A 13,096-nucleotide genomic window follows, 5' to 3' on the forward strand; every position below is an offset into this window, starting at 1 on the left:
ATCGCTGCCCTCTGGCGGCCGGCAGCGGCCCCGCCGGGCCCGCCCCGTCTCCACAGGCAACGCCGTAACGCGGAGCTGCCGCTGGGGCCGGGGGGCGGCTGCTCCCGGCCGCTCCGCGCCGCAGGCACCTGAGCCTGACGGAGGAACGGGCGGGTGAGGGCCGGGAGGCGCCTCGGGGTGCTGCTGCTGAGGGGGCGCGGGGGGTTCTTGGCTGCGGCGTGGAGGGGATGCGGGCTGTTCGGGGGTGCGGAGGAGGGATAAGGGGCTGGGGAACCTTCCCCGTGAGGTGAGGGGAGGCGCTGGAGGGAACGGGCCGGTGAGGGCGCTGAGGGGGTCTTTCTGCCGCCTGTGGTGAGAGGAGGTGTTGGGGAGGGGGCTCTCTGGAACCTGCTGGGACGGGGCGAGCTGGAAGAGCCCGGTGAAGTGAAGGAACGGCAATAGGACTCAACAGGTCAGCCTGATGGTAGGACTTGGTGATCACGAAGACCTCTTCCAGCCTAGATGGTTTTATGGTGGACCGTCCTGTGCCGGTTTTGTCAACCTAACCCTCCCAACTCACCTCTGTGCCTCACAGCCCACTCCTTGCCCCTTGTCCCTGCAGCTCACGCTCACCCTCAGAGCCCTGGATTTTGCTTTTGCTAATTTTTTTCTGCTTGAGCTCTGTCACTTATCTCCCAGCAGCTGTGCATATATATAATTAGCTTCATAAAGTCCCTGAACAAATAACTAGTCCAGAGTAATTTCTAAATGCATTTTCTATAGATGGTTAATTGTAACTCCTCTTTGCAACTGCTTTTTAATTTTCTGTTGTCCTACATGCAATGTAATTATCATATAAAAGTTGATGTCAATTTTAATGTTTTTGTGAATAGTATATTTTAAGCAGTTTGCTGTAATACTGTCACTTGTCACTTTTTTTTTGAAGGCTAAGTCTGTTCATATAATGGATACACATGTCAGGAAAATGGCACAATTGCTGGACAATGATCAGTTTTTGGAAAAAGTTGGGTAAGGGTACTGTTACAAAATTCTATTGGGACTTCATAAGTATATATAAAGTAAATAACTGTAGCTTGTATAAACTATGCAATATGTCCCTCCAAAACACTTATCAGATACCAAATGGAGTGTGTAAACAAATGGCAAAATATAAAAACACTTCCCACATTAAAAACTTTATGTGACAGTACAGGAATATTCTTGGCAATTAAGTCATCCCATAAAATTCATTGTCTTGTAGTGTGACCACAAAATCCAGTGTACAGAGTGATCATCCACCATGGCAAGATTTTACTCTGTCTGATCTAGGACCGGACAATGGATTGCTGGTAATGCATGTTAACGAGACACAAGATCTCCTGGTAGGCAAGTTTTCCTGCTAAATGGAGCAACTAGAGAAGTAACACACGCACTGTAAATAAAGAGTGTGGAATAAATAAGCTGACATACAACTGATAAGTCTCCTTAAATATATTGGCATATATATATACAGATAATGTGATAGATAAAATCACAAAAGTCATGAATCCACATAAAGTTTTTCTGCAGAGATAAATCAGTATGTGAACAGGTCAAGCAAAATGATAAAAGTAAATTGGAAATTGCTGCTGTGTTTTTCTTTAGAAAAATGGAATACAGTATATACCCCTTCAGAATCCGTGAGGCAAGTGTTGGAGATGCTTTATTTTTCTCCCTTTCTTGTTAATCACAGGGGTATATTATTTTATTTCTTTTACTGAACTATTTGTTGTCTTCCTTTTTACCTCCTCCAAACTAAGCTCTCTCTTTCTTTCCTTTAGCTCTCTATCTGGAGTATTCTGAAACCTTTTTTTACTTTGTATCCCAAATTCAAGATAGTGTACTAACTGCATTATATTGGACTATGTTGACTCAGTCATGCTGATAATACTGAGCTTTCCAGCACTATTTTTCTTAGTGTACATTTCATACAAATAAGTTAGTAGGTCTATCCCAACTGCAGAGTATTTTTTTCTATCCACTGTCCTAAAATTTACTGGTTGTTGAATGTAGCTATGTAGCAGTACCTAAAATTACATTGTTTTTGAATATGTACAGCCTCACAGCAGCCATTCTTGGGACTTAGATGTTTGTTGCATTTGAACAGCACATTTCATTTTTTATACTGCATTTATTTTTTTCTTAATTGATCTATAGAAAGTTGAAATGAAGAAAATACAGTCAGAAAAGGTACAAACCACAGAAGAATGGCTAAGAAACTACAGTTTAGAATCCTTGAAATTAACATTAGAACATCTGATGAAAGAAGGCAATGTTATTTCGTAAGTATAATGTTGCCCTTTAATTAGTCCTGATTTGTGTGTGTCTCTGATGCTAATTATGCATAGTGTTCCAGGGATTCAAGAAACGGTGTTGAAGAGGTAGAGTTTACACAGGAGACTGTTACCGATTTTGAGTCCAGACTTTCTGAGTAAGTTTTGATCTTGTTGATAATTTTGATACTAAATGATACCATATCCCTGTCCTTCTTTAGGTGTTTACAAATGCTTTCTTCAATCCTAATTTGTAATCTCTGTGAATTAAATCAGTATTAAATCCTTTCTGTCGAGATTCAAGGCAGGCGATGATTATGTGTCAGTATAGCTGAGGTTTTTTATTTGAGAAGGGGAAGATGCCTATCAACCAAGTTTTGAAATGAAGCAATAAGCTGATTTTTGTAAGGCAGATAATGAATTGTTTTTTTGCAGGTAATACTAATATATGTGAGTTGTGTTTATTGCAACTTACAGTAGTTTCAAATCATGTGTCCAGTTACAAAAGACAGTATTGCTCGGTTTTCTGTTCAAGGAATGGAATGTTGAAAGTAGTTTGAATTGGAACCAGGAGGGAAAAAGCCTGTATAGCAGATATATAGAAAACTGTTAACTACCAAATGAATTTTAAATGTATAAAATGAAGAAAACTTAAACTGAGGAAGACATTTAATGAATAGGTTCAATAATCTGTACAGTAATAATTTTGCTGGTCTTCACAATATTTGTTAGACTGTTCCTAGAAGTGCCGTTACTTCAGCATACCTCACCATGTCAGTCATGAAGATCCAGAATCTTCAGAAGGTCCCTTTTCAGTACTCTGCCATCTAAACAAAGTCTCAGCAAATCTGGTTAAAAAAAGTAGCTTTCATGTTTCAAGGCAAAGATTTTTTCCTACTTTGAAGTGCTGATTAAAACCTCCAAACAGTAAAAACAAAGCACTGGGTGTTAAAAATAAGTTGGTTAACATAAAGCAATGTTTGGGGACAGCAAGTATTTTGTTTTACCTCAGTTTATACCTATTTTAAAATTAAATTGTTGAAAGTTGTGCTGCAACTAGTCCAAAACTTCAGTGAATGTGCTGCCTTCCAATCACAAAGTTGTATTTCATGAGTGTCTTAAACAATTTAAACAATTGTGTAGTTTACATTAAATATATCTCCTGGCAATAAGCTATGTGTGATGAACTAGCTCAATTTTGCCTGAACTTTTTTTTCTTCATGCATACACATGGTGAACACGCCTCTCCTTCCTCTCAGTAGAAAAATAAATAAATACATAAATAAATAAATAATAAAACTGATAAGAAAACATTTCAGTGATCCATTTTTTCAGCCAGCTAGTTAGTCAATTAAACAATTTAAGGGGAAGAGGTATTTAAATGGTTAGCCCTGCAACCACTATTTATATAAATGCTGAAAACAGTATTTTTAAAACGTGATTTTGCATCTGCAAGAAAAAGGACATGATAAAGACAGATTGTGCAATACTACATTGATACAGAATGCAAAAAAATGTCTTGGCTAAAGCTGTGCTATGCCTTTTGTCAGGGTGATTGAACTTTATCAGCAGCGAATTCAGTGGCTGTTGAAGGACAGCAGAAAGGTAACTTTAACTTTGCAGGATATTTTTAGAAGGGAACTCTTTATAGTATTAAAGAATAAATTAACCTTTGAATGCTAGTAAAAAGTGGCCTCCAGAAAGGTTATGTATTTTCATTATTTACTGCTTCACGTTATATGCAGCGCTCCTTATCTTGACAATTTATTACTTTTGGTGATCTTTCATTGGTATGTGAGTTTTTTGCTTTCTAGATTTTAATCGGGGCCTCTCAGTGCCACTTAAACAGAAGCAGACAAAGGGGAGCTTAACTTCTGACTGGAACGCAGCTGTCTTTCAGTCAAGTGGGCCCTCTGTTGCTGGTTAATCACTTACTGTGCCTAGCAGTTCTAATGGTCAAAAATGGGTAAAGACATAACTCCCTCTCAGAGAGGACAGGGAAATGAGCAGCATCCCAAAATCCAGCTTCCACAACATGGCTTGATTTAACCTGACCAAGAAGCTATACACGAAGTCGTGATTTTATTGTCCCAAATGATGAATACATTGTCTTGGAAGGGAGGCAATGTGACTCACTGATAAGGATAAACTGTGAGGCGGTAGTACTCTTCTGTTTTCTTGTCTTTGTCACTGTCTCATTTTTGTGCTAGAGAGCCTAAACTGAAAGTAAATACGTAGTATTTGAATTTACCATGGCATTGTGCAGAACAAACAGAAACATTTTTGAACTTTAGGTAAGCTTAGTATTTACAGTGACTTTTCTTGTTGAAGGTGTTTGGCCTTGTAAAAGGTACCAAAGTTGGACTTGTGGTTGATGTGTCTGATATGAACTACAGACCTCGACTACTGGATTTTCAGAAAGACCTTTTGGTAAGTAATAGCAAAGCAGACTTTGGCTATTGTAACATGATAATCAAGCCTCGGAATAACTACAGGTAAAGAACTAAGGGGAGGAAAAATCTGCTTGAATTCATAGAGTATAATACAGTGGAACTTTTCTGTAGTAAGAAGTATTTTTTAAATGTCTTTGGAATTACAGGTTTTGTTACTGGAGTTTGTTTGGATCTAGACATTGCCTACTATAATAATAATATCAATTTTTATAAGTTTCTCAGTGCTTGTACCAGCATTCTCTAACATTCTAAACTTGACTAACAGAAACAACTTCAGAGTGAGAACCAAGATGTACACAAAGCTATGTATATTAAATGTAGGTTTTTTATGCCTGTATGTTTTGTCGAAACAAGATGCACATCACAATTTTGGTCAAAAATTTGGTGAGTTAATTGCTTCCCAAAGTCCCCAAACAAACTTATCCTTTATTGTGCCTTTTTCTTTTATAAATGTTTTACAGTAAGGAATGTATCATGTAGCTGTTTTACTCTAATTTTGAAACTTTGTCTGTAGAACTTCATGTACTGCAATCAGAAATTATTTAAAATTGATTTGTATTTTCTGCATTTTTCACTTGTGCATTTTAAATAAAGCTGCTTTAAGAAAACTCAAATTTGGTTGGCTTAGCCCTAATGCCTGATCTGTTGTTTAGCCCTATCCATGAATATATTATATTCAACATTTTCTGTAATTTATTGGTGGGTGAACATGCCCCTTCTAGATCAGTATGTTCTATTTTATATGGACATCAACTGAAGAGAAAAAAATACCAGTAGAACAAGTATTCCCTGCCTTCATTAACAAATTGGCTAGTTTATCATAAGTTTGCAGGTTTTGTTTGAGTACTCCTTAGGAAATACTTTAATCTGTATGACTTCCTGTAGAAGCTTTTCTCTGCAAGAGCTGAAAACATTACTGCAACTACTCTTAGTAAATTTCTGTTTTTATTCTTTTACATAATAACTACTAGTAGCAGCATGGATAGTAATGTATTAATAAACTTTGTATTCATTAGTGTTTAATAGATGAACAGCTGTGTTATAAGAAGCAATTGTATTGCCTCTCATTTGGTACAGAAATTTCACCTCTGTGGGAGAGTCCAAAAACCATCAATGTTCATGTGTAAGTAATTTAGTTTCTCTATAAAATAAAGGTGTTTCAGACAATGTCTTCGTGTAATTAAAGCAATCTCCTGGAGATAATAATTACTGTTCATCATCTTGTGCCTGTTGTGATTCGTAAGAGGGAAAAAAAATGAATTTTAAGTGCAGTTAGTGATTTCACACTGATTGTTCATATATAAAATATCTTAGCAGCCCCTGTGGTTTATAGTAATCTTCATGGTCCATTTTATTCAGTATCTGCAGATAGAGTGTGCATATTTTTTTTTTTTTTCCTCTCCTATAGGCTACATGAAGCAAGACAGTGGGTACAGCAGCTGGCCCCTGGTGGAGGCTGCAATTTACTGAAAGCCTTAAAACATGTCCTTACAATGAAAAAGCTGAATTCTCTGGTTATTATTGTAGGAAGCTGGTAAGTCCATTATTTGTTCTAACAACCAGTTTTAGCAGAATTAGTACAAGAATATGAACTTGATACAAAAATAAATAGAAAATTTAAGTTTCAAGTCTTACATCTTTTAAGTTGGTACCACTGAATTTCTTTAATAATTCTTCCCACTTTTGCTATTTATAAATCTGATCTCTTCTACTGTAAAGTCACTGTTTTCGTTTGCAGATCAGCTAATGCAGTAATCTTGTGAACGTTTGTTAGCTCTAGTGTTACATCAATAAAAATTCTTCAATGGATCTCACTGCAAGGGTCCACATTTCTGGGACGATTAGATGAGTAGCTAGATTTTGCTGTAAAATAGCATTAAACTTTGGAAGGCAGTCTTCACTCTGTGGTCTTAGTGGTGCTGGTGGAAAACTTGAAATGTGTGATTGATTACAACAAACCAGTCAACAAGCCCTGCTGAGATTATATAAATTATGGACTGAATTCTTCAGTTCTACTGTTGTCATTTGAAAACTTGCCTTACTGGAACCATGATACAAGAAAAAGGCTGCAGTAAGGGCTCTGGGATTTTTACTGTACTCTGTATTTATATATTGTATTTATTTTAAAAGTGCAAAAAAGGGATGGTGTAAGCTTGGCAAGTTGGATATTTAAGAGTTTATTGAGATTACATTTCAGCTAATTTACTGAATACAAAGTGCTCATTTAAAAGGTTCCAAGTTTTGCTTGGGTCTGCTTTGAACAAAAAGCAGAAGTTTATAGTATGTACAAGTGAAAATTTCAGTAATTTCTGTCCCTGGCAGAAATGTAGCTGGAAGGAAAGCCTTTTATGAGCCATGGAGAGCCACCAAAATTCCAGGAATGAAAGCTGTGGGGGTCAGTAAATTCTAATCACAAAGCAAAAGTTTTGCTTTATTTGGTGCCTTTGGAAAGCAGTGGACATACACTTAAGTAAATACACTTGAACATCTGTGTTGAAGACTTTTCTATTGAAGTTTGTTGAAGGGGCAAAAACATAATTCCTGATTTTTAGCTTCCATGGCTAGTAATGAACAACTTAGAACTCACTTCATCCACAGGTCATTATGAAGCAAAACAGAATCCTAGTGCTCTTATTAACATTCAGACTTTCAGGACAGACTCAAACTCCAGTAGTTGTACCTCAGTAATTGTTGAAAGGGGAAGGGGAGGTCAAATTTCTTTCTCCTTAATGTTGTCTTCCCTTTCTTCTACAGTATGGCCTTTCCCCCCACACTGTTTGATTGCTGTCATTGCTAAGATCTTTTTCTTTTTTTCCTCCTTGTTTATTTATTTATCAACATCAGCACTGATCAGCCTTTGGAAATACTGGCTGACTATGCTCAGCAATGTATGCTGGGGAGAAAACTTCTGGCTCATGTTGTTATATATGATTGCAGCAGTCCTGCTGCTCTTGTAAGTAATTGTGTTGATACTCACTTCCTCCAGTGTCCTTTCATTTATTTCCTATCCAGCTGCAATGTCTTCTCTCATATACTTTGTGGAGATGCTAAACTACTCATTAAAGACTTCCTGATGTAGAGTTGTATTTTCTTCAGAGCAGATTTGCACAAATGAAGTAACTTGTTTGGAGCATCTGTTTATTCATCTTGGTTCATACAAAACCATGATGTGGAAAAACAGCATACAATTTAGAAGTAAATGTGGGCAGGGGAAGCAGAGCCTAATATTTATACTTCTTGACTTCAGTGATATACTTTTGATCTGACTAGCACAAGCCTGCCTTCACAGGAAGTAACTGGCATTTTAATGCAACAAATAAACTTATTAATAAACACACTGAATGATATTGCCCCTTATTACCTGTTTTGTAAATGTCTTTACTGAGTTTTTCAGCCATGCTCTTAAAGTAGAAGTGAAAACATCTCCTATTTTAAAAAACAATGGAAACATCTTACTTCTTTGGCTTTCTCGCTACATGTATCTTAAAAGATTTCTTCTCTATCTCTAGTTGAGAATTGAATACTAACAACCCACGTTATCAAAAGAGATTACCAAATTGGAGTAATTATTTTTCTTCCTATTTATATATGTAGGCAGTTCTAAAGAACCTTGCAGAACATGTAAGAGGCCGTTATCATTGCTACTCTTCAAAGGGGGAGGTAGGTGACAGCCAGAGAGGTAAAGGATTTTTCTCCCATCTATTTGATGATTCTTGACTCTTAGAAGGTAAACTACTTATCATCTTCATAGAAGTTTATGGCAATACCTGGTTCTAAAGTTCTTGGTCTGACAAGTGCTGAGGATGTGGTCAATAAACCTGTGGTTAATTCTTTCTGTGACTAAAAATGTTTTTGTAAATTGCAAATATTTCTCACTGACTCAAAGCTGATGAATAAGATGAAACTAGTGATGAATTTATTGTACACTGACTCAAAACAATAATCAAATTATATATTTTTTTGAATAACTTCTATATGTAGTGTGTTGGGTACATTTATGTTCTATTCTGCAATGCCAGGCAGTCTTATATGAATGCATATCCATCAAATAAGAAAGCTGTGCTTAGCTGGTATTTGAATAGCAGTTAACTTATTTTCTCCCCCTTTTTTTCATATATACAGATTTCTGATAGTAGTGATCTTTATCTGCTACTTCAAGAATGCCAGAAGGCTAAGGATCTGCTCAAGAGTATCAAACAAAATTTTCAAAGGCGAATTGGTGGCTCACTTACCAGTAGAATAGCAGATGTATGTGTATATATTTTGTTTTCAAATGTACTTTGAAGTATTAGAGGTAGAATTTCTTAGCATTCACAATATTAAAAAAAAATGAATGTGATTACTTGGATATTGTGATAAGTAAAGCCTGGATATTATATTTTGGCCATCCATTGGAAGAGCAAAATAAGGCCAAAACTAGCAAAGGAGCCATTTTGCTAGATGTTCTCCAAAATGTCTTTTCTTCAATAAAATAAATTCAAAGTGCTCTTGATGAACTTTGGATGAGAAAGTAAAAGAATCGCCTGTGATTTTTCCTCTTTTTATGGAGTGTTTGGTGAATTTCTAGTTCTGCTTTGTTTTGATAGGTTATTTATTTGTATTTTTCTTTGACCCTGTGCAGATGGTCTTAAATGGAAATATGCATCTCTCTTTTGCCTTACTCTCATCTTTGCACATCCGTAAGCCTCGAATTTTAGAAATTTGCTGAGTTCACATATGATTGACAATCTTTCATGCTAGAAATTTGGCAGCACTGTTCTACAAATCTATGGCTGTGGAGGAATTTTTATATCAACAAAATAGTCTGTATCACTACTCTGTCACTGCTGTGTGAAAGCAATTGTGTGAAGTGGACGTTTACTTTTAAATAGGGAGTGAAATTTTCCATCAGGTGCCCTTGTATGTCTCTATGCCTCCAGGTTGGAGGCATACGTGTCATCTGTGAATAATATTTCTAGCTCTGTTCCCTCTCATCCTGCCTTTTGGGTGTATATAGTGAAAGTGCATAGATTTATCTCTCTTCCAACCTCATAATTACTAAAGACCATATAGACTAAACAGGGAACAGAAGTTATCTAGAAAAAACTTAGAAGGTCCTATATCCCCAAATAAAAGCACATCATTTCAGAAACTTACTAGTCAAGCCTTCTGTATGAAAAAGCATCTCCACAAACTTCCATCCACTCATAAAAGCAAGGTCTCTTACCCATTTTTAAGTAAGAGTTATAATGTCTCACAGGAGTTTGTTGACTTGTTTCCATTGGTGTGAATGGAAGTAGAATGTGTTTCATTTTGACTCTATGCTTGGATGAGTAGGAAATGGAGAATGATTTGGTGTGTGTACAACGAAGATCTTTTTCTGCCTTGTCTTAGAGAAACAACTGGCTATTTTCCAGCCAGTACATATGACCATGATGTTTTCATTTCCCCTGCTGATTTTTGCATTGTGGCCAATACAGTCAATTTAATGGAGCACTGTTCCACAAAACCTATTTGTTGGAGAACCAATGGTAGCAATTTTTGAAGTATTTTGATTATTGAAATCTCAGCACTCCAGTGAGCATAAGTAAAACAAATATTCTATGCTGGATATTTAGGATTAAGGTGGAGAAAAAAGTATACTAAAACTTGTAAGAGTTTTTCTTAAAATCCATTTTAGGTTTCCACAGAATTTGCAAATACAGCAACTTCCAGCTTCCTACCAAAGCCTCCAAAGCATGAAGGACCATTAGTTATTCAAACACCATGCTTCCTGGCCAAAACTTCAACAGACTGGTTAAAGACAAATGGATTGAAAGGTAGCACAGAAAGGAAAGCTTAACAGGTATGAAACAGGAATTAAAGATGGAAAACATGTTTTATTTAATGTCTTTGTTCCTTGCTATAGCTAAGAAGTTAAACCTTTATCAAGTTTTGGCTCCCAATGCTTTCTCTCCTGTGGAAGAATTTGTACCAATTCTTCAAAAAACAGTATCATCAACTCTGCATGAGGCAAGTGATGGGGACCTGTTTCTTCTTTTTTTTTTTTTTTTCTTTGTACTGCTACATTTTTCCAACTAAATTGGTGCTTTATGAGATAATGAAATCCTGCAGGCTTTAACTGAAATTGGAGTTGTGTATTCAAACCAGATGCTTATATTATTCTCAAAAATAACCCAGGAAGGAATTCCATGCTAGTGCAGCCTATAGGTTTCTGTAAACATGTAAAATATTATTTATCTTTCTAGAAAGTGATGATGCAGTTTGAATGGCATGATGGAACTGTGAAAAATATCCATGTTGACCTGCCAGTATTATACAACTATCAGGTGAGTTGTCTGTAGTGACATGGCTTCATCAGGGCTGGATTACTATCTAATTATTTCATGTGAATTTTCATGATACATAAGTACTGCAGGGATTCACATGCAGACAGCTGTCCATGCGAGTCTGCAGCCATCTGGCTGGATTTGGGACCTAGCTTGATGTGGTAGTGAGGAAGAAGGGTAAGTGAGAGAAGAAGTTCATCAGTGAACTCATAATTTATTTATTACTCATAAATATAGCAACGTGCATTTTGTGATTTGTGTATAAGGGTGTATTTACATTATTTTACCCATACCGTATATATGAATCTTTTAACCTGTACATTGAAAGGATATAGTGGAATAGAGGACTCTTCCTTGCTTTAACAAAACTATCCCATTTTATCTTAGTTTAATCATTAAAAAATAAATTTCTATTTTATCTCTTTGGAGGTCAAACAAGTCTTATGAAAAAGAATGGCTAATTGTTACTGGCTAGGCCACGAAGGACTCGAGGCATACAAGAAGAGCATTCTAGGAAGTACTGTAGCAGCAAGTGTGGATGATTGTTACATGAAATAAAAGTTGTTGCATGGTATGAAAAATTATGCACAAAGGCATTTATAGCGGCAAACAAGATTTAATCAGGAATTTCCCTGTTCTTATTGAATTCACCAGTGACACCATGTACAGCACTGTTTGTGAAGCTCTCTTCTAAAGCTTCCCTCTAGAATGACACCAAATATTTAATTACTGATTGCGTTGCCTCAGGTTAGAGCAGCTCTTTATTCCAAAAGGTGTTCTTCATTTGTGTTAAGCACAACTGGAATTGTGTTCAGTCTGAAGAACAGATAAGATTGATGTCTAAGACAATGCTCTAACATGTCTTCTTACTATTTTCCTTCTGCCTCCTTCCAGCTGCATTACACATTGTTTTCCGACATCCCTCACATTCACCTTAAGTTTCTGAACTGGCTGCACAAACTTATCCAGTTTTGCATTTGCCTTCAGCCTGGTTGGCAGTTGTCAGACTTTCTTCAAGAGGATACCAAGGCCGTTACTAGAGTTTTCTGTTCAAGCTTGTATATGAATTAAGAACATTATTAGGTTAGGGAGTTTTAGATTTAGATTAGGATTTTTAGATATTTGCCACTGACAATATTACTGTATAGGTAGTCTTAAAACTACTGTCATGCCAGGAGAACTTTTACACTGTATGGGATATTGAAGATCTTTGAGTACTCCTGTGAGTGTGGAAGAAGTGGAGATTATATATACAGGTAACACAGTGAAGGCAGATGGAATTCTTACAGGCAGTAGTGATTCTTGAGCATTTCCTCCTTGGTAAGAATGCAGAGTATCAGAGAGTAGAAGTTTAATGAAATAGAAGCTGCCTGGGGATATTGGTAGTCAAGATGTTATATAGTGGTTTGTTCTTTTCTCTTTGCTCTCTTCCATACTACTCTGCTGAGGAAGGGCTATGAGAATGCTGCCAGGCAGGACAAATATTCCTTTAAAAGGGAGGAGGGATAAGAAATCTGTAGAACTCCATTTTGTGGTCTGACTGTAAAGTCTAACTGGCTGACATGAAAGCAGCATCTGATTTTTTGATTCCTGGTAGATATTCGTATTTTGTGCACCAAAACAGTGCTATGTTGTAGTTGTTTTCTGAATTTCATGTCCTTTTCTAGATTGACTTGACCTCATGCATGTAGTGCATGCATATGCTTGAAAAGTTCATACTCTGTAGAGTTTGGTTAAACTGCCCTAATGTCTTCAAATTGATATTGTGTTAAAGAATTATATGTTTTTAGTTGAAATGATCTGTTAACAAACTACTTAAAATGCTGTTGAAGAAATCGTAAGCTTTCTATATTTATTCACAGAAACTCCTTGCCAAAATGGTAAGAATCTATGAAAAACGAATCAACTGGCTGTCCGTTGCTAGCAGAAGAATATGGGGAAGTGTTTATGAAAAGAGGTATGGTATTCTGACAGTTGTATTCTGTATATTGGTGATAATTCTCATTTGTCAACCTTTCCTTTTTGTGTAAGTGAGCACTCAGGA

At 36.6% G+C, this 13,096-nt stretch overlaps 1 protein-coding gene across 1 annotated transcript in view; it reads left to right on the plus strand.

The window, feature by feature from the left end:
• Window positions 1-90: 90 nt before the first annotated feature.
• Window positions 91-13,096, plus strand: part of VWA3A (von Willebrand factor A domain containing 3A) — a gene marked incomplete at its 3' end in the record, with an annotated part of 28,032 nt that continues 15,026 nt past the window's right edge. Inside the window, exons 1-16 of the mRNA XM_082772393.1 lie at window positions 91-153; window positions 926-1,008; window positions 1,241-1,361; window positions 2,176-2,300; window positions 2,375-2,449; window positions 3,842-3,896; window positions 4,623-4,721; window positions 5,761-5,867; window positions 6,153-6,278; window positions 7,589-7,697; window positions 8,339-8,404; window positions 8,867-8,992; window positions 10,404-10,542; window positions 10,632-10,739; window positions 10,976-11,052; window positions 12,915-13,009. Coding sequence (XP_082628519.1) covers window positions 944-1,008; window positions 1,241-1,361; window positions 2,176-2,300; window positions 2,375-2,449; window positions 3,842-3,896; window positions 4,623-4,721; window positions 5,761-5,867; window positions 6,153-6,278; window positions 7,589-7,697; window positions 8,339-8,404; window positions 8,867-8,992; window positions 10,404-10,542; window positions 10,632-10,739; window positions 10,976-11,052; window positions 12,915-13,009 — 1,493 coding nt within the window. The 5' untranslated portion in view covers window positions 91-153; window positions 926-943. The remainder of the gene's footprint in view (window positions 154-925; window positions 1,009-1,240; window positions 1,362-2,175; window positions 2,301-2,374; window positions 2,450-3,841; window positions 3,897-4,622; window positions 4,722-5,760; window positions 5,868-6,152; window positions 6,279-7,588; window positions 7,698-8,338; window positions 8,405-8,866; window positions 8,993-10,403; window positions 10,543-10,631; window positions 10,740-10,975; window positions 11,053-12,914; window positions 13,010-13,096) is intronic.

This window comes from Aythya marila (assembly GCF_965140915.1).
Source record: "Aythya marila genome assembly, chromosome: 15".
NCBI lineage: Eukaryota > Metazoa > Chordata > Aves > Anseriformes > Anatidae > Aythya > Aythya marila.